General features: G+C 45.4%; 1 protein-coding gene across 1 annotated transcript in view; it reads right to left on the reverse strand.

Annotated features, from left to right (window-relative positions):
• Positions 1-218: 218 nt before the first annotated feature.
• Positions 219-18,154, reverse strand: part of MCM8 (minichromosome maintenance 8 homologous recombination repair factor) — a 28,290-nt gene continuing 10,354 nt past the window's right edge. Inside the window, exons 9-19 of the mRNA XM_058679584.1 lie at positions 15,061-15,212; positions 14,640-14,835; positions 12,223-12,253; positions 11,571-11,711; positions 9,432-9,573; positions 6,116-6,311; positions 5,105-5,324; positions 4,362-4,571; positions 2,839-2,915; positions 1,474-1,663; positions 219-514 (exon numbers count right to left, since the gene is read on the reverse strand). Coding sequence (XP_058535567.1) covers positions 422-514; positions 1,474-1,663; positions 2,839-2,915; positions 4,362-4,571; positions 5,105-5,324; positions 6,116-6,311; positions 9,432-9,573; positions 11,571-11,711; positions 12,223-12,253; positions 14,640-14,835; positions 15,061-15,212 — 1,648 coding nt within the window. The 3' untranslated portion in view covers positions 219-421. The remainder of the gene's footprint in view (positions 515-1,473; positions 1,664-2,838; positions 2,916-4,361; positions 4,572-5,104; positions 5,325-6,115; positions 6,312-9,431; positions 9,574-11,570; positions 11,712-12,222; positions 12,254-14,639; positions 14,836-15,060; positions 15,213-18,154) is intronic.

Consider the following 18,154-nt stretch of genomic DNA (forward strand, 5'->3'; position numbering starts at 1 on the left):
AGATGGTTTGCTAAAAAAAAAACAAAAAAAAAAATTAGTAATATTTTTTATTCTTGACATGTGAAAATATTATAAAATACAAAGTTCGATATTCAAAAATAAACTTTTATTAGAACACAGCCATTCTGTTTCTGTACTGTCTGAATGCTTACCCAGGAGACACGGACACGCACACCCTGAAGTCCTAAAAATACAGCTGCACGTCGTGCGGATCATTTGGATAAAATAACTTTTAGTCTTGGAGAATCTGCAAAACATTAATATTTGACTATTTCTTCTTAAACTATTTGCATGACTAATCCCATTTTCCTATTATAACCTTTTTCAGGACAGATATAAATAGGCTCTTATTTTTACATGTTCTTCATTATTAAGAAGGCACGAGCTGGCTGGGGAGCCGGGAGACTGACTCGATGAAATGCTACATGGTCTGAAGCTGGTAAACCTTTGGGCCTTTTTTCAAGAGATAGCCCTGGTCGTTTAGTGATCCAACAAAGTTTTCAAAATCAGCAACCTGAAGGAAAAGATCAAAGGGTCAACCGTTAGCAATATTCCAAAACAATCCCTTTTGAAACTTATTTGTCAAACAGAAAGTTTCCTGGGCAAATGAAACAACTGCATGTCTACCAAACTGACTACATTTGAGCTCTGAATTCTACAGTACTAAAATAAGTACAGTTAAACATCTTTTTTTAAATTCACTTTTATTGAAAATGCAGATTTTACAGAGAGACAGAGAAAGATCTTCCATTCGTGATTTACTCTACAACTAGCTGCAATGATCAGAGTTGAGACAATCCAAAGCCAGGAGCCAGGAGCCAGGAGCTTCCTCTAGGTCTTGCACGCAGGAGATGAACCAGCGCCCATATGGGATCAGGGTGCTTACCAGGTAAGGATCTTAGCCACTGACCTGAGCCCAATTAATTAATTAATTATCTTTTAAAAATATGTTTTAAGGGCCCAGTGCGGTAGCCTAGTAGCTGAAGTCTTTACCTTGTATCTGCTGGGATCCTATATGGGCATTGATTCTTATCTTGGCTGTTCTACTCCCATCCAGCTCCCAGTTTGTCATCTGGGAAAGCAGTCGAGGACGGCCCAAGGCCTTGGGACCCTGCACCTGTGTGGGAGACCCGGAAGAAACTCCCGCTTTTGGATAAGCTCAGCTCCTGCCGTTGCGGTCACTTGGGGAGTGAAGCAGTGGAGGGGAGATCTTTCTGTCTCTCCTTTTCTCTGTAAATATGACTTTCCAGTAAAAATAAATATTTTTATTTTTCTTTAAAAACTTCTGTTTTAGCTTATCTTAAAAACAGAGTAGGGGCCCAGCACAATAGCTTTCTTTCTGTCTCTCTTCGTGAAAATCTGATTTGTTTAACCAATAAAAATAAATAAATCTTTTTTAAAAAAATGAGGACAAACCTCTGAGAAGAGGTTAGCTGTGCACGTTAGGCTTCCTGAAGTAACTGTTAATCATACCTGAATGTTGAGCTCTTTGGCAATCTGCCGGAGTTGACATAGCTGAAATAAGTTATTGTAGGTCCTTTCAGCAATACTGTTGAGCGCGGAAATAAACCTTCTTGCTGTTGATCTGTTGCTCATTCCAGAACCATGCTGGGATCGCTCAAAGTCTAGATTCCCAAACTCATCGGAGTAAGTTCCCAGCATACTTAAAGGGAAAGGAGAGAGTTACTCGACACGTGCTACAGTAGACACTGTTCTGGGTTTCTGGGATTTTAGAAGCTGGAAGTAGCCATGAATCTTACTTAGCAAGTAGTTTAACAAGTTTATTGAGTGGCCACTCTGAAATTCACTATGTTATGGGTTATTTGGGGATCAAAATAGGGACAGTTGCCATTTTTATGAAACACTAAATTTACAAAGAGAAATACACAAAAACACACAATTCATTTGATCCTGATTTGGATTTGAAGACAAACGTGGACTACGTGAGCCACCTGCTGGGAATAGTAAAGCCCGCAGTGCTTCCGGGTTGGGGCTGGCTCTGCGCTCCTCTTCAGGGCAAAGCCTGCAGGACTGCTTCCTAAGTGGAAACACTCACATTTTGAACAACAAAGGACAGCTATGTGCCATGCTATAGCTATGTTACAATTCATATTTTTCGTGTTTAGCCTTCTGCTTCCTAGTTAAAATATAGTTTCATAGTTGAAAACCACATTAAGAACAAATACTTAATGAAACTGAAGTGATGGAAACTCTGTAATGGAAGAGCTGCTGAATGAACAATGACAAGGTCAACTTCAAGGTCAATTCCACATAGTACATGTGCTTCCCCAGGTGAGGCATGCCGGGAGGCAGTCTGGGCCCTGAGTGTACACTGGTCAGGAGGCAGGTGAGCCCCGTGCGCTCACAGGCTAAGGACAGCAGCCACGGTCAGTACAACGCACAGCTAATCCCATAATTCAACCGCACTGTGTTTCCCATGGAAATGATGCTACGTCGTTCCAATCCTCTGTAGTCAAACTATTTGTGTTTTTCCTGAAATGTTCATAAAAGCCGACACATTGACTGAAGACAGCTCCAGGGAAGGGGCTGGTAATCTTAGACAAGAGCCATGTGCATCCCTCCAGAGACATCTCTGAAGGGATGCTCAGACACTCGGGGCAGCTTTGAGAAGCGGCAGAAACAAGCAGTCCCAACAGGAAACACCGGAGAGCTGCTTTCCGGGGAAAGCCACATGCTTTTACGCAGCAATTGTTAACACACTACATAACATCATTCTGAGGTAACAGACTGTGTAAGATCGTCTGGTTGACCTAACTCTGCAAGCTGAAATGAGAAGGTAACAGGTACTCAGAGCAGCATCGAGCACTCCAGCCTCACCTGTACTTCATGATTTCCACTATGTCCTCAGCATCTTCCTTGGTTGCTTCCTCTCTCAGTTCCAACCTTGCTCGTGCCTTTGAAAGGAGACAACCACTTTCAGATCGTACAAGACACATCTATTCCCAAGCTTATTTTATCTATTCATTTTATATAAATAAAAACTGACTTTTAGTGGAGGGAGTCTGCAGTATCAAAAGTCAAAATTTTGAAATAAATATAAAAAGAATGACTCACTTAAAATATGGCTGCGGAAGGGGCTCCTGCATAGTAGGTAAAGCCTTAGCCTGTGCCACCAACATCCCATATGGGCACCAGTTTGAATCCCGGCTGCTCCACTTCTGACCCTGCTTATGGTCTTAGAAAGCAGCAAGGAAGGTCCAAACCCTCGGGTCTCTGTACCCACATGGGAGACCCAGAAGAAGCTCCTGGCTTCAGAATGGTCCAGCTCTATCCGTTACAGTCATCTGGGGAGTGAATCAGTGGATGCAAGATCTCCCTATGTCTCTCTTGCTGGTTCACCTAGATGGTCCCAACAGTCAGCGCTAGACCAAACCGAAGCCAAGAGCCAGGAGCTTCTTCCAGGTCTCCCACATGAATGACCAGAGTCCAAACACTTGGGTCATCCTCTGCGGTTTTTTTTTTTTTTTTTTTTTTTCAGGCCATTAGCAGGCAACTGAACTGGAAATGGATCAGCCAGGACATAAACTGGCACCCATATGGGTCGCTGGTGTCAGAGGTGAGGCAACATTGGCCCCCCCGAAATCTAGCTATTTTTAACAGCCAGACCATCTTAGCATTCCACAGATGTGAAGAGAGAGTAGTGCTGCTAGAAAATTGCATGCTTCCATGGAGGCCAAGCCAAGAGCCTGAGTTTCGGACACTCATGAGGAACACCTCAATTTAGTTCTGGACTCCCGGCTTTGGCCTGTCCCAGTCCTGGCTGTCGTGGGCGTTTGGGGAGTGAACTAGTGGACAGAAGAGCTGTCTGTCTCTCTTCCAAATAAAATGAAGAAACATTTAAATGTTAATTTTTAAATAGATTGCACTTAATGTAATCAAATCAGATAGCCAAGATATTTGGCATATTCTCTGTTCCTATACACTAAACATCCTTGCTGACCTTAAGCACTCTTCAGCACCTTTTAAGTGTCATTAAAAATAAAACAAGTTGTCTCTCCTGGGAGGGCTTTCCCCTTCCTTCTTTCCCTGCTCACCTGGTCCCTTCGCAAATAAAACTTCTCTGTCTGCAAAAAACAAAACCAAAAACAAAAAGCAACCCAAACCCAACCAAAACAAAAAATGTGCTGCATGGTAATTGGCCTTGTACTTACAGAGAAGTGGCCACACTTTCACATGTTACGTATATGTTCAAAGCTTTTTGGAAACTTTCACATCTCCATTTTTAATGTCTTTCATTAGGTAGAAAAATCAAGTCAATTACGCAGGAAATGATACAAGGAGAAATCAATACTGCCCCCAATCTCCTTCTTTAACTTCCAAAAGCATAACCATAAGGAAACCTCTGTTAGACGGATCAAAGACTCCAGCTGCCTCGTGGTGATTGGCGAGCTATTTAAGCGCTGGCTCTGTTTGCGGAGCTCCAGGTAGAAGTCCTGAAGAACCTGCGCAGCCTCCGGAGACAGCCTCGGGTAGACGTACTGCCGCGCATAGCCAACGTACTTTCTCAACAGCTGGTGGGGAATAGGATCTATTGCTTCTCCAGGAGCCACCTAGAGCATGATAAAAACAAAATATTTCTGTGTAATCAATTCTAAGACTCTCCAAATAAGTGGAGTCCTTTAAATGGAGTACTGTAGTTATGCTCTCACTCCGGTATGAAGTTCACATACTCCAGTATAATAACACTAAAAGATTCGGTATGATTTTTAAAAATGTATTCATTTGCTTATCTGAAAGGCAGAGACATAGAGACAAACACTTTGGTTCACTGGTTCAGTCCCTGAGCTGGGGCAGGCCAAGGCCAGGGGTCCAGTGCTCAGCCTGGCTCTCCCGGGTATTTGAGCCATGACCTTTGGCCACCCAGTGTTCATTAGCAGGATGACAGAACTGAAGGCAGAGATGGGACTCGAACCGGGGCCTTCTCTGTCAGCAGCTGTCCCAGGCATTGCCCTTACCACTGCACCAAATGCTGTTCCCTGCTATGCAAACCGATACGCTCCAGCTCTACAGCTGCAAAGCACACACGAACTCCAACATGCCAATGGAAGCAAACAGAGCGAATAAAACAAAGCAGCATGCATACCTTTAGTCTTTCTGCTAATGGCTTCTCAGAAACGACTTCCAGGATGGAAGTATTTGACTCCTGACTGTTCATACGCGCCACGGTGGCACTGCTGACAGTGTTCTGCTTCCCGGCTCGTATTGCGATCACGTGCTCAGAGAGTAAGTGGTCGTGATCCTCATTGGGAGTGTCCAGCAGGATGAAGACCAGGTCAAACCTGGACAGCAGGGCGCTTCCCATCCTGGGCAGCAGGGGAGACGAGACAAGGAGTGCAAGGAACACGGGTAGGAGGCACTTGGAAGACAGCTGACTCTTGGGTACTACTCAAGCTTCATAAAGGACTTACAAGCACCTAGTGTTACGCTAAGGGAAGGTTTCTGGGTTTAATATTATCCGCCTACTCCAACCCCTCCACATGTATAAGCCTTCCATGCCTCTGATAGGTTAAGGACGTGGCCCTTTCTCAAGCTGACAAAATCCCCAACTTCTTACACACAGAATACTAAAGGAGCTTCCCATCCAGCTCCCTGCCTGTGGCCTGGAAAAGCAGTCAAGGATGGCCCAATACCTTGGCACCCTGCACCCATGTGGGAGACCCAAAAGAGGCTCCTGGCTCCTTGCTTCAGATCAGCTCAGCTCTGGCAATTGCAGTCACTTGGGCAATGAATCATCAAACGGAAGATCTTCCTATCTCTCCTCCTCTCTGTGTATCTATCTGCCTTTCGAATAAAAATAAATAAATCTTAAAAAAAAAAAGTAAGTAAATCACAGAGAGAGAAAGAATTTTCCATTTTCAAATGGCCAGTGGCCAGGGTTGGGCGGGGCCAAAGCCAGGAGTGTAAATCTCTGTGTCTCCCATGTGGGTGGCAGTGGTTTGAGCCATCTTCCACTGCTCGTTAGCAAGGAAGTATGGAAATGCACAGTGTGTTCACACACCTGCACTCATGGGAGACGCGTCACAGGTGGTAGCTTTCTGTACTCCACCACAACACCAGTCCTGAAGATTCAGTGTAAGTGTGTGAGGAGACTTACTTTAAGTTCTCAGAAACTGTCTTGGCTTTATTGTAGTGTCCTCCGACCGGGTTTGCGGCAGCAATGATGGAAGTTCTCGCAGGGAGGCTACAGACCACGCCGGCCTTGGCAAGGCTGATGCTTTGCTGCTCCATGGCTTCCAGCAGGGCCTGATGCTGATTTCCCATCTTGTCAAACTCATCGATTCCACAAACACCTACAATCACAGTGGGACAACACAGGGCAAAGGAAGTATTCTGTTGGTCCAACTTCAAACTGTACAAGATGCAAACTGCTCACAACAAAGAGTTATTGCTATTTGTTTCCAGCAGTTAAGACTCTCAGACAATACAGAATCACTCCTTTTTAAAGTAATACTGCTGTCTCACTTACCTAAGTCTGGTTTAATCATGCACTGAGTATTTTCCAAGGACAAGCACTAGGTTATGAGGGTTATATAAATGACAGAGATATGAAAATGACTTTCAATAGGGCTAAGGCCATAAATCCAAATATATAAAATAAATATATACATGTGGGAAGGATACTTCCCAAACTACAAAATACATAACAAGTTTTCTGGGGTAGGGGAGCAGCTGAAACAGAAAGGGAAATCTGGAAAGGTTTAAAGAAGAAGGTCTTTGGGAATCTTCAGGACAATACGATTTGGGAAGGCAAGTGTGGTTCTAAAATCACAAGCCTTGAGCACAGGCCTGAGCAGTGCCAGGTACTCACTGCACACCCATAGGGAGATCACTTACCCTTCTTAAAGCCAAAACAGGGCACCAAGATCAGATCCTGCTCTAAGCCCTGAGTTACCGGAGACCCTCTGGCGTTACCTCGCACTAGCTTCCCTGCCTCCCCATACCGGCTTGGTTAGCATTAAAGGTGATTTCTGGCAATGACTACAATAAGCTGATTACTGTGATTCGGTTCTATTCTACATCTGAGTTCTCCTAATTTAATGGTGTATCTAGACAACAACTGCAGGTTAATTTCTGGTTTAAAAATCAAGAATTTCAGGACAAAAAGGATTTCAGGCCCGGCGCAATAGCCTAGTGGCTAAAATCCTCACCTTGCACGCACTGGGATCCCATATGGGCACTGCTTCTTGTCAGGACTGCTCCACTTCCCTTCCAGCTCCCTGCCTGTGGCCTGGGAAAGCAGTCAAGAATGGCCAAATTCTTGGGACCCTGCACCCACGTGGGAGACCTAGAAGAAGCTCCTGGCTCCTGGCTTCAGGAAGGCTCAGCTCTGGCTGTTGTGGCTACTTGAGAAGTGAACCAGTGGAAGATGTTTCTCTCTGCTCCCCATCTCTCTGTATATCTGACTTTCCAATAAAAAAAATATAAATCTTTAAAAAAAAATCAAGAATTTCTCATATCCACGAATCTACTTCTGGTTCTAGTTTTAGGGTTCTTTTTTTTCATAAAACCAATTATCCATAAGTTGAATCTCCTTTGTTTTCTAGTATTGTTGTTCTACTTGCTTTATTTAGTTGTTGTTAAAGACCTGTTTATTTCTCTGGAAGGCAGAGTTACAGTGAAGAGACACACACAGAGAAAGAAATTCCATCCACTGGTTCACTCCCCAGATGGCCACAACAGCTGGGACTGGGCCAGACAGAAACAAGAGCCAGGCGCTTCCTCTGAGTCTCCCCCACGGGAACAAGGGCCCTGCACTGTGCCATCCTCCTTGGCTCTCCCAGGCTGTTAGCAGGCAGATGGAACAACTGGGACACAAAGTGGCACACATGTTGAATGTAGTACAGCTGGTAGTTGAACCTTCTAACCTACAATGCCAGCTCCTTTTCTTTTTTAAAAATTAATTTTATTATTATTTTTTATTGGAAAGTCAGATACACAGAGGAGGAGAGACAAAGAACTTCCGTCCAATAATTCACTCCCCAAGTGGCCTCACTGGCCATGCCTGAGCCAATCTGAAGTCAGGAGACTGGAGCCTCCTCTGGGTGTCCCACATGGGTGTAGGGTCCCAAGGCTTTGGGCTGTCATCCACTGCTTTCCCAGGCCACAATCAGGGAGCTGGATGGGAAGTGGGGCCACCAGGATTAGAACCAGCACCCACCTGGGACACCAGCACATGCAAGGCAAGGACTTTAGCTACTAAGCTTTCACGCTGGGCCCCAGTTCCTCCTTATTTCAAACTTTGCATTTCTTTTATATTCATTGTGGTTACATGCTGGGGTCCGTGTGGTGGATGTGGGGTGACAGCAAGGTGTGAAGAGTATTGTTCCATTGCAGGCAGGGTTACAAGGAACTTGCCACTGTATGGCAGCCACCTGAATGCCACCTGAATGCAGCTCCACCTTCCTTGGCATGGACACCGGACCGCCCTGAGGAAGGATTCTAACCCACCCAGGCATTGTTTGCTGTTGTGGAGTTGGCTTTTTACTCAATGTGAGCTTGGACATTATTGTCAATAATAATGTCTTGCAAAAGAGCCTTTTATTATTCAGGCTGTCTTGGCTGTCCCCATTGACCTTATGCTAATCAAGGGACCTGTATTTAGGGTTTCATTCTTTCCTTGATCTTTAGGTTCTCCTTTTCTTTGTGATACAAGATTGAGTTGCAGAATAAGGATTGTAGTAGGAACTTCTATTGCTTTTAGGTGAAACGAAGGGCAGAATTATTCTTGGATGGCCCCATTTGTGCCAGGGCTTGTGACTGCTTCTGTATAAAGGGGACAGCTTTCCCACATTGTCCATGATGATCCTGGAATTGTAGTGGCCCGTTTCATTCCTCTTTGCGCCTCATCCACGCACCCTTCTCTAGTCCCGAACTCAGCTGGAGCTGGACTCCAGCAATTACATCAAGACTTTCCTCTATATTCATAACTTCTCATTCAGTGTTATTTAGTTTATTAAGTTTTATTAGCTATCTATTGCCTCTGATATCCTATCCTTGCCCCTTGCTTTTCCTCTAACTTCATGTTATTAAACTCTTGAAGTACTCATGGGGAGGTTTCATTTGTTTCTTGGATGACCAGACTGGCTAACTTTGTTGTGACTGCTGCACAGCCGCCATGTGTCTCCATCTTGCTGCAGTGTGAGAATGGCTGTTCCATGTCCTATCTTCTCTGCTCCCACGTGCATGACTTCTCACCAGGAGTCATTCCTGCTGGTGTTCTTCACCCATGTTCTCCCTTCCAGCCTCAGTCTGAACGCTCAGGAATCACGCTCGGCAGGTAGGGCTTTGCCGCAGCCCGCGTTCCTGAAATCACTGCTCATTGTCTCGAACACGCACAGTCAGCTCACCGAGGCGGGCAAAGTCATTTACTGAAGAGCAAAAAACCCTGGGTCCCTTCCCTGGTCTCTTACCTTGATCCCCAAGTACCAGGGCCCCAGCTTCCAAAGCAAAATCTCCAGAGGAACTGTCTTTCGAAAGAGTTACAGTTAGCCCAGAGGTGGTGGTGGTGTTGCCGCAGACGTACACGCCGCGCGGGGCAACATTGCACACTGCCTGAGGGAACAGAGAGTGTCAGAGGGCCAACCACAGCGAGACAGCGCCTGGGCCGCAAGGAGCTGATCATCCAGCTCCCATGCGTCAGCTCTAACAGTCTAACGACACAGTCTTCACCACCATAGGAGGGAGGACTGACCCACCCACATCCTGACTTAGAAACCAAGGCCTTCACAGATAGGAGGATGGGAAGCTGGGATCTGCATATGTGTTAGCTGAATGCTTTCAAAGTTCTGGCTGGGGCCTGGTGCAGTAGCCTAGTAGCTAAATCCTCACCTTGTATGGGCCGGGATCCCATATGAGCACGTTTGATCCTGACTGCTCCCCTTCCCATCCAGCTCCCTGCTTGTGGCCTGGGAAAGCAGTTGAGGATGATGGCCCAAGGCCTTGGGACCCTGCACTAGCAAGGGGGACCCAGAAGAGGCTTCTAGCTCCTGGCTTTGAATCTTCTCAACTCCGGCTGCTGCTGCCAATTGGGGAGTGAACCATTGGATGCAAGATCTTCCTCTCTGTCTCTCCTTCAAAAAAGGTGTTTTTGAAAAAAAAAATGTCCTGGCTCATTAGGGCTTACCTGCAGTACGGTGCAGTGTTCCCAATATTCAATTTTCACTAATGTTACAGTTTCTATTTTTAAATTGAGCCAAGGGTTTAAAAATCTTTAAACCAGATCTAAAGATTGACAAGTCGTTACAAATTTTTAAACCAAAATCTACGAGTCGGCATTTGTTAAATTAACAACAACGACAAAAATAAATAAATAAAAAAGAGAGAACAGAAGTTTTACATACTGTAAGCAACATTCAGAAATTTAACTGTAAGATTTATTAGTACAGATATTCATGCGAGGGCAGATGCCACAGGTTTCCACCTATAATGCACCAATAAGCAAAAACAAAGCAAGCTGCAGTAACTCAGGTTCCCATGTGTGCCCTGTCTTTATTATCAATTTTATTTTGCATACAACTGGGTACTCCTTGTGTCAGCTGTTAGGCTTACAGCAAAGGCTTATTTAGAAAGTTGGTTTTTGTTCTGTTTTGTGTTTTGTTTTTAAAGTAGGCAACTGGAAAAAAGGAACCCAACCACAGACTCAGTGTCAGCTTAGGAATTCAAGTCATTGCTAACAGGAAGGACAGTGGGTTCACAATGGAGTCAAATCAAATCAAAGCACTCCTTGCTCCTTACTGCGCCTCGCAATCACCTGGGGAGAGTTGGACACTGGACTCTAACTAGGAGACTGTTCATTTCATCGCTGGGAGGCAGGCCAGCGCATTTTCAAAACACCCCAAAGGTGTTTCTGAATGTGCAGAAAGGTTCGCAGCCTGAGACACACACACACACTCAGCAGCTGGGCCACCGCCTATCAGAAGGCCCGCCGGCCCCAGGTCCACACTGGGGAGGAGGAAGTGGCTCATGACATCCTTAGGAAAGACAGCTGGTTTTCTCGGTGTCACTGTGATAAACACCACAGGAACACCAACACATAGCACTTTCGGAAGCCACCATGACTTAGCTCTGGGAGAGGCAGAATCTGCCTGGGGAGCAGTAAGTGGTCAGAGAAGCTGCCTTGTTTCGGATTTAGAGAAATGGGGGGTGGGGGGATGCAGACACGTGGATGCCTCCCCTCTAGCAGACCACTCTTAGAACCTAAAATGTACAGTGGGTGGATGACTGGCCCTATGCCACCTTGTTGAATCATTCTGTTCATAGGTGAGGCCCCATCACAAGAATAAAGGCGGCCAAAGCAATGCTAGATAAAAAGGGGTTAGCCAAGTGGTTAACATTTTATAAAGGTTGGTCTCTCAATGGACCAAAATGTCTTGAAGCCTGTATGCAGGAGACTGGCTTAATTCGAAAACAGGGTCAGATGCAAGCTGCCTATTAAACAAATTCCAACTCACATACTCTCAGATCCACAAATGCCTGCTTCGAGAAAGCTCACTTGTGAATTAGTCATGCTTTTCACAAGCCAAGGGTCAGACACTAAAGCTGATTTCTACCTGCAGCATCTGACTCTTCCCCAAGCCTGGATCTCCAACAACGAGGACGTGCGGGTCTCCTCGGACAGGAATCCTGTTTTTGTCATCTGCATATTTCTGGCTTCCTCCAAAGAGTGCTAACGCCAAACCTGCTTTAACAAGCTCAAGTGTAGACAGAGAAAAAGACAAACACAAATTAAAAAAACATAAGGATGGATAGCAATGAGATCTTCCACATATGGTAACACTAGAGATTTGTTTATGGCTTTTTAAAACTTGTGCTACCTCTAAGCAAGCATGATTAAACTTTACTGCTTTTAATAGAAAAATCTAGAAACATAAACTACTATAAATGCTTAGACAAGGAGTTGAAAGCAAAAACATCAGAGCATCTCTTAGAAAGTACGAAGTGAAGATAACCCTTGTAAGGCCTCAACCCCTAGTTCCTGCTTTAACACACCGCACAGTCCCACTGCGGGAGGCCCACTCCTATGTACTGTCATCTGTAGGCAGTTTCTCTTACCTGAAGTATTTGCCTCCCACACCATTCACATAGAGCGAATAAAGACTCATACAAAACATGAGAAACTAACCCAACAGCTTGCTATTTTTTTAAGATCCTTATTAATTTTATCACCTTTATGTATTTTTGGAATGAAGATGAAGTACTTACTTCATGGCCAAAAATGACAGGACAAAGTGAGCTGAAAAACAGAACGTAAATTATAAATCCTTACTTTAAAAAAATAATAATTCTTTGAAAGTCAAACTTAGCGAGGAAGAGAGTGATCTTCCATGTGCTGATTTAGTCCGCAAGTGGCCCCAACAGCCAGCGCTGAGCCAGGCTGAAACCAGGAGCCAGAAGCTTCATCCGGGTCTTCCATATGGGTGGCAAGGGCCCCAGGCTTGGCTATGGCCCGCTACTCTTCCCAGGCCAACAGCAGGGAGGGGAGGGGAAGCGGAGCAGTTGGGAGTTTCACAGCACCCAGAAAGTGTGCAGGGTTTGCAGGTGCCTTTACCTGAGAAGCACAATGCCAGCTCCATCTAACTTACTTTAAAACAACAACAACAACAAAGCCACCTGAGGATCTCCTACGCGGGTGCAGGGTCCCAAGGTCCTGGGCCATCGTTGACAGCAATCCCAGGCCACAAGCAGGGAGCTGGAAGGGAAGTGGAGCAGCCAGGATACAAAACGGCTTTTCTATGGGATCCCAGCAGTTGCAAGGTGAGGATTTAGCTACTAGGCTATCACTTTGGACCCCATCTAAGTTACTCTTTATTGATCCATTAAATCATCTATGACCATCATGGTCAGGAAGGGGAACCAGAGAGGCATTGTGTCCTCCAGCTGGATGCTCGTTGGCTGCTGCCTTCTCAAAGCACGCATGCACACACACACACACACACACACACGCAGCTTCCAACAGCCCTAGTCCAGAGAACTCTCTCTCCCGAAGGGGGTCTAGAGAACCACACACAGCCATGTCTCGGAGGGTTTGGGGACAAAGCCCTCCTGAGGAACTCTATGTGCCTGACTACAGCGAAGGCACGAAGCGACAAGAGCGGGATTCTGCAGAGCCCAGAGCCTTGGTCACCTGACGGGCTCGCCTTCTTCCCACTTGGCATGCCAAGGCCTTCTCTCCTCCCAAGTCTCTCTTCAGTACTTCCAACAATTCAGTCTTTCTTGGTTTTCCTTATTTCTTCATATTTACCCCCAAAATTGTCAAGAGTAAAAAGTAATGGCAAATTGTGTTAATTATGTCAAGTGTATTATAAAATCTCAATCTTCAGACTAATCTGTGTACGTCTTATGGATTACCGTTTCAAAGTGCAAACAGGAGAGGGCCATGACGCACTCAGGCAGCAGGAGTTTAACTCGGGCTGGTCTCTAACTGCAGCCCCGAGCCTGAGAGCACAAGCCCCACTACCGTGCTGGGGCTTCACTGTATAGTGACAAAAGGGAAAGTAAGTTATGAAATCCAAGTGACGTTTTAAACATTCTATTTTATTCAAAAGGTAGAGAGACACACTTGCATCTGATAATTTATTCCTCAAGCACCACGACAGGCAAGCTGAGCCAGGCAAGGGCCTGGGGCCGGGGATGCAATCTGGCTCTCCCACGTGGGTGGCAGGAGTCAGGCCCAGAGCCATCCCTGGTTGTCTCCTGGCGTGTGCGACAGCAGGAAGCTGCCGGGGGACGCAGACGTCCTGAGTGTGAACTGCCGCGCTAAGTGTTCGCCTCTCTAAGTCACTTCTATTTGAATCCTTACCTTGCTTTCTCACAGTAAGTAAACAGTCACAGTACAACTTCAGCAGCAATTCACCGCTGTGTCCTCCTTCTGCCGAGTAGCAGCCTTCTTACTGTTGTCTGAACTAGGGATCAGCAAACTTTTTTTGGTAAAGGGCCAAAGCCTAAATGCCTTTGAGTCATACATACGCTCCCTGTTCCAACAGCTCAGCTACCACTGAAGCACAAAAACAGCCAGAGAAAATGCATGGGGCTGTGATCCCATAAAATGTCATTTATGGATGCTCCAATTTAGATGTCATTTGATTTCATGTGTCATAAAACATTCCTCTTTTGCCTTTTTTTCAGTCATTAAAAATACACACATCATTGTTTGTTCATGGGCTATACCAAAACGAGTAAGATGAGTGTTAGAGGGGGCAGTGTGGTGGCGTAGCTACGTCATCCTCCACCTGTAGCATCAGCATCCCACACAGGTGCAGGTTCGAGTACTGCCTATCCACTTCTGATCCAGCTCCTTGCCAATGGCCTAGGAAAGCAGCAGAGTCCTGTACCCACATATGAGACCCTGAGAAAGACCCTGGCTCCTGGCTTCAGATCAGCCCAGCTCTGGCCATAGTGGCCATTTGGGGAGTGAAAAGCAGACACAAGATATCTCTCTCTCTCTCTCTCTCTGTAACACTTGACTTTCAAGTAGAATAAAAATAAAATCTCTAAAAACAAATTGATTTGACCCCCACACTACAGTTTGCCAACCACTTTGAGCAGTTCTTTGTCACCCTGTACTCAAAATGCTCCAACACCTGTGTATCTAACGAACCTTAAGGTAAACTCAAACATACTTGACAATGAGTTTAAACAGGTTTTCTTCGGCTTGAATCTCTTGGATGGCGTACAGCTCTTTCAGCGAGAACTCCATCAGTGCCCCGTGCTTGCAGCCGTCCTCAGAAGTCTCCGCTTTCTGCCCTTTGCTGTTGCTGATAGAATTCGCTTCGATGTACAAAAGGAACATGCACTTGTCGTTCTTATTCCGGGAGCCTATACATTCAAGAACAAATACGATAATTGGTATTTTCACTTTTGCTGTAACAATTCAACTAGAATCGGAATGAACGTCACAGTAAGCTGCAAATACACTTACATATTCATGTCAGCAGCAAAGAATTCCATAATCGTAAGAGACTCAGAAATATTTTTAAAGCAGGTAAATGCTAACAAGTCAACACTAAAAGTCAACCAAAAGGAGGACACATTATCCCATACCTTCTTCAGCGTTTGACACTTTGACAATTCCAGTGATGGTCACTGTATCTCCAGGGACACAGCTGTCCACAAGGTCATGAACTAGCTCACACTCTATTGTTCGTGGAATTCGACCCGCTTCCCGCTGGTCATCAGACATTAGCTCCTGAATTCTGAAAAGTTGACCAGGATTCATTTAAGATATGTTAAGTTGCTTCTTCAACATTTTAACCATGCAGGGTCAATGTGATTAGATCAAGCATTCATTGTTTAAGAAAAACTCAAAGATTTATCTAAAATTACTTCAGCAGTTTCCAGTTCACGATGGCAGAATGAGCCTGCGCCTTGAACAGCCTTTTGCCAAGCATCCACTGAAAAGAAGTCACTATGAGTGACGTTTTGGGGTGTGGGGAGGTGTCATTAGCAAATAAGACACTGATGAAATGACTGCAAACAGCAAGTGGAGAAGTACTGACAGATAAAACAATGTGACCCACAAGACAAACAGGCAATAGCTACAAGGATACGAAAGAAGTGGCAACCAGCGCTCTACAGCCCTACACAAAGCCCAAGCTTGCCACGGCAGCGATGGGGAGAAGACGACGGCTAGAAGGCAGACAGCTAACAGAAAGACAGCGACCGAATGGTTGTACAGAGAAGCCTGGGAAGTGGAATGGGCAGGCAGATAAGGAAAGATTGGGGGGGTACCATCTGGAAAGAACCAGAGCCCTGTTTTCGAAAAACCATCCATCCTATCTCTGAAGAGACAATAGGCATCCAGTGAGGGTATCAAGGTCCCAGGAAAAAACACCTGAGACGCTCCACTCCAAGTCAAAACGCACTCATAAAGCAAAACCTGACTCAAAAGAAATTAAAAATGAAATCACTAATTTTTTTTATTAGAATGACAGACATACAGAGAGAAGGCGATACACAGAGAAATTCCATCTGCTGGTTCACTCCCCAAGGGACCACAATGGCCAGAGCCGAGCAGATCTGAAGCCAGGAGTCAGCAACCTCTTCGGGGTTTACCATGCGGCTGCAGGGTTCCAAGACTTTGGGCCGTCCTCGACTGCTTTCCCAGGCCACAAGCAGGGAGCTGGATGGGAAGTGGAGCTGTTGGGATTAGAACCAGCGCCCATATGGGATCCCGGCACATTCAAGGCGAGGACTTTAGCCACTAGGCCACGGCACCGGGCCCCATGCCCAATCATTCTTTAGAAATCATTTTTGACTACTAGTGGGATGGGAGCAAAGACTATTTGATTTGGATGCTGGGTTCATTTTCAAAGGAAACAACTTAGTAATATAAATTACTTTTTCTTTTTATTGGAAGTTCATCATCTCTATTCAGTTCCTTGTTTACAGCCTTCACAGTAACATGAAAAATGTAAACATTGTTTATTGTATGACCCAGGAAACAATTATGTCTAGAAAACAGAAGGCCCACATTGACAAGTAAAACAAGTTAAGAAAATCTAGAGGTAGAAGATGCCAAAGCAAGACCACCAGCAACATCGTCTGCCCACGTAAGCAGATACCGTAAAGCAAGGAACTAGAATATACCTAACACTCCGTGTAACAGGAAGTCTGGGGACTGTGGACTTCTATACAGACTGAATCTTAAAATACTTAAATGCATTATTTTTAAAATGGCTTTTAAGTAATAGAAGTACAATCATTGAAAGTTTAAAATGCCAATTTTGGGGCCCGGCAAAGTGACCTAGCAGCTAAAGTCCTCGCCTTGAACACCCCGGGATCCCATATGGACACTGGTTCTAATCCTGGCATCTCCACTTCCCATCCAGCTCCCTGCTTGTGGCCTGGGAAAGCAATCGAGGACAGCCCAAAGCCTTGGGACCCTGCACCCGTGTGGGAGACCTGAAGGAAGTTCCTGGCTCCTGGCTTCAGACTGGCGTAGCACCAGCCGTTGCGACCACTTGGAGAGCGAATCATAAGACAGAAGATAGTCCTCTCTGTCTCTCCTTCTCTCTGTATATCTGACTTTGCAATAAAAATAAATCTTAAAAAGAAATTCCAACTTTGGAATGTGTTCATTACACTTCTGGATTATCTCAACTCTCTTTAGGGTACAGCCGGCCACGCGCAGTCCCTTTGCCTTGCAGCCCTGCTCTGTGTTACCTACGACTGCCGGCCGCAGGCACAGGACAGCTGGCAGAATGGAACAGCAGCCTCACAGTGAAGCATGCTGAACATCTTCTTGCTTTTAGAGAATAGGATGCCTAATCTTTTTTTTTTAAAGATTTACTTTCTTTTATTGGAAAAAGAGAACCACAGAGAGGAGGAGAGACAGAAATATCCTCTGTCCACTGGTTCACTCCTCAAGTGGCTGCCAACAACCGGAGCTGAGCTGATCTGAAGCCAGGAGCTTCTTCTGGGTCTCCTACACAGGTGCAGGGTCCCAAGGCTTTGGGCTGTCCTCTGCTGCTTTCCCAGGCTGCAGGCAGGGAGCTGGAAGGGAAGTGGAGCAGCCAGGACATAAACTGGTGCCCATAAGGGATCCTAGGCCATGCAAGGTGAGGATGTAGCCACTAGGCTATTGCACTGGGCCTCACTAATTTTTAAAATTACCATTTTGAAAACAGTTTCAGCAGACTATTTTTGTATATTATCATATCTTTTTATCAGGTAAGCTTCTATAACATCAACTGCTGTAATTGTAAGGTTTTGCTACACATTATAAGGTAGGCTAGCACCTTAACAATTCCAAATGTGTCAGCACGCTAGATGAAAATAATTCCTTAGGGTCATCACAAGCTAAGCCTCAGGAAAAAACAGAAATTGAATTAGCTAAATATGGCAGGAATGAGACTTTTTTTCTAAGGCAAAAAAAAAAAAAAATTCTATAAAATTATTCTGTGGGACTGCTGCAGAGGTGTATCGGGTCTATCAGGCTGTACCTTGGGGTGCAGTGCCAGGATCCCATGTGTGCCCGAGTCCTGGCTGCTTCCACTTGTGAACAGCCTGGGAAGGCAGCAGCAGATGGCCTGGGGGAGGCCCACGTGAAGCTCTTGCCTCCCGTCTCTGGCTGTTACGGTTATTTATGGAGTGAACTAGCAGATGAAGAGCTATCTTGCCTTTTCACTTCCTGTAA

Source organism: Ochotona princeps, chromosome 22, assembly GCF_030435755.1.
Source record: "Ochotona princeps isolate mOchPri1 chromosome 22, mOchPri1.hap1, whole genome shotgun sequence".
In the NCBI taxonomy this organism is placed as follows: domain Eukaryota; kingdom Metazoa; phylum Chordata; class Mammalia; order Lagomorpha; family Ochotonidae; genus Ochotona; species Ochotona princeps.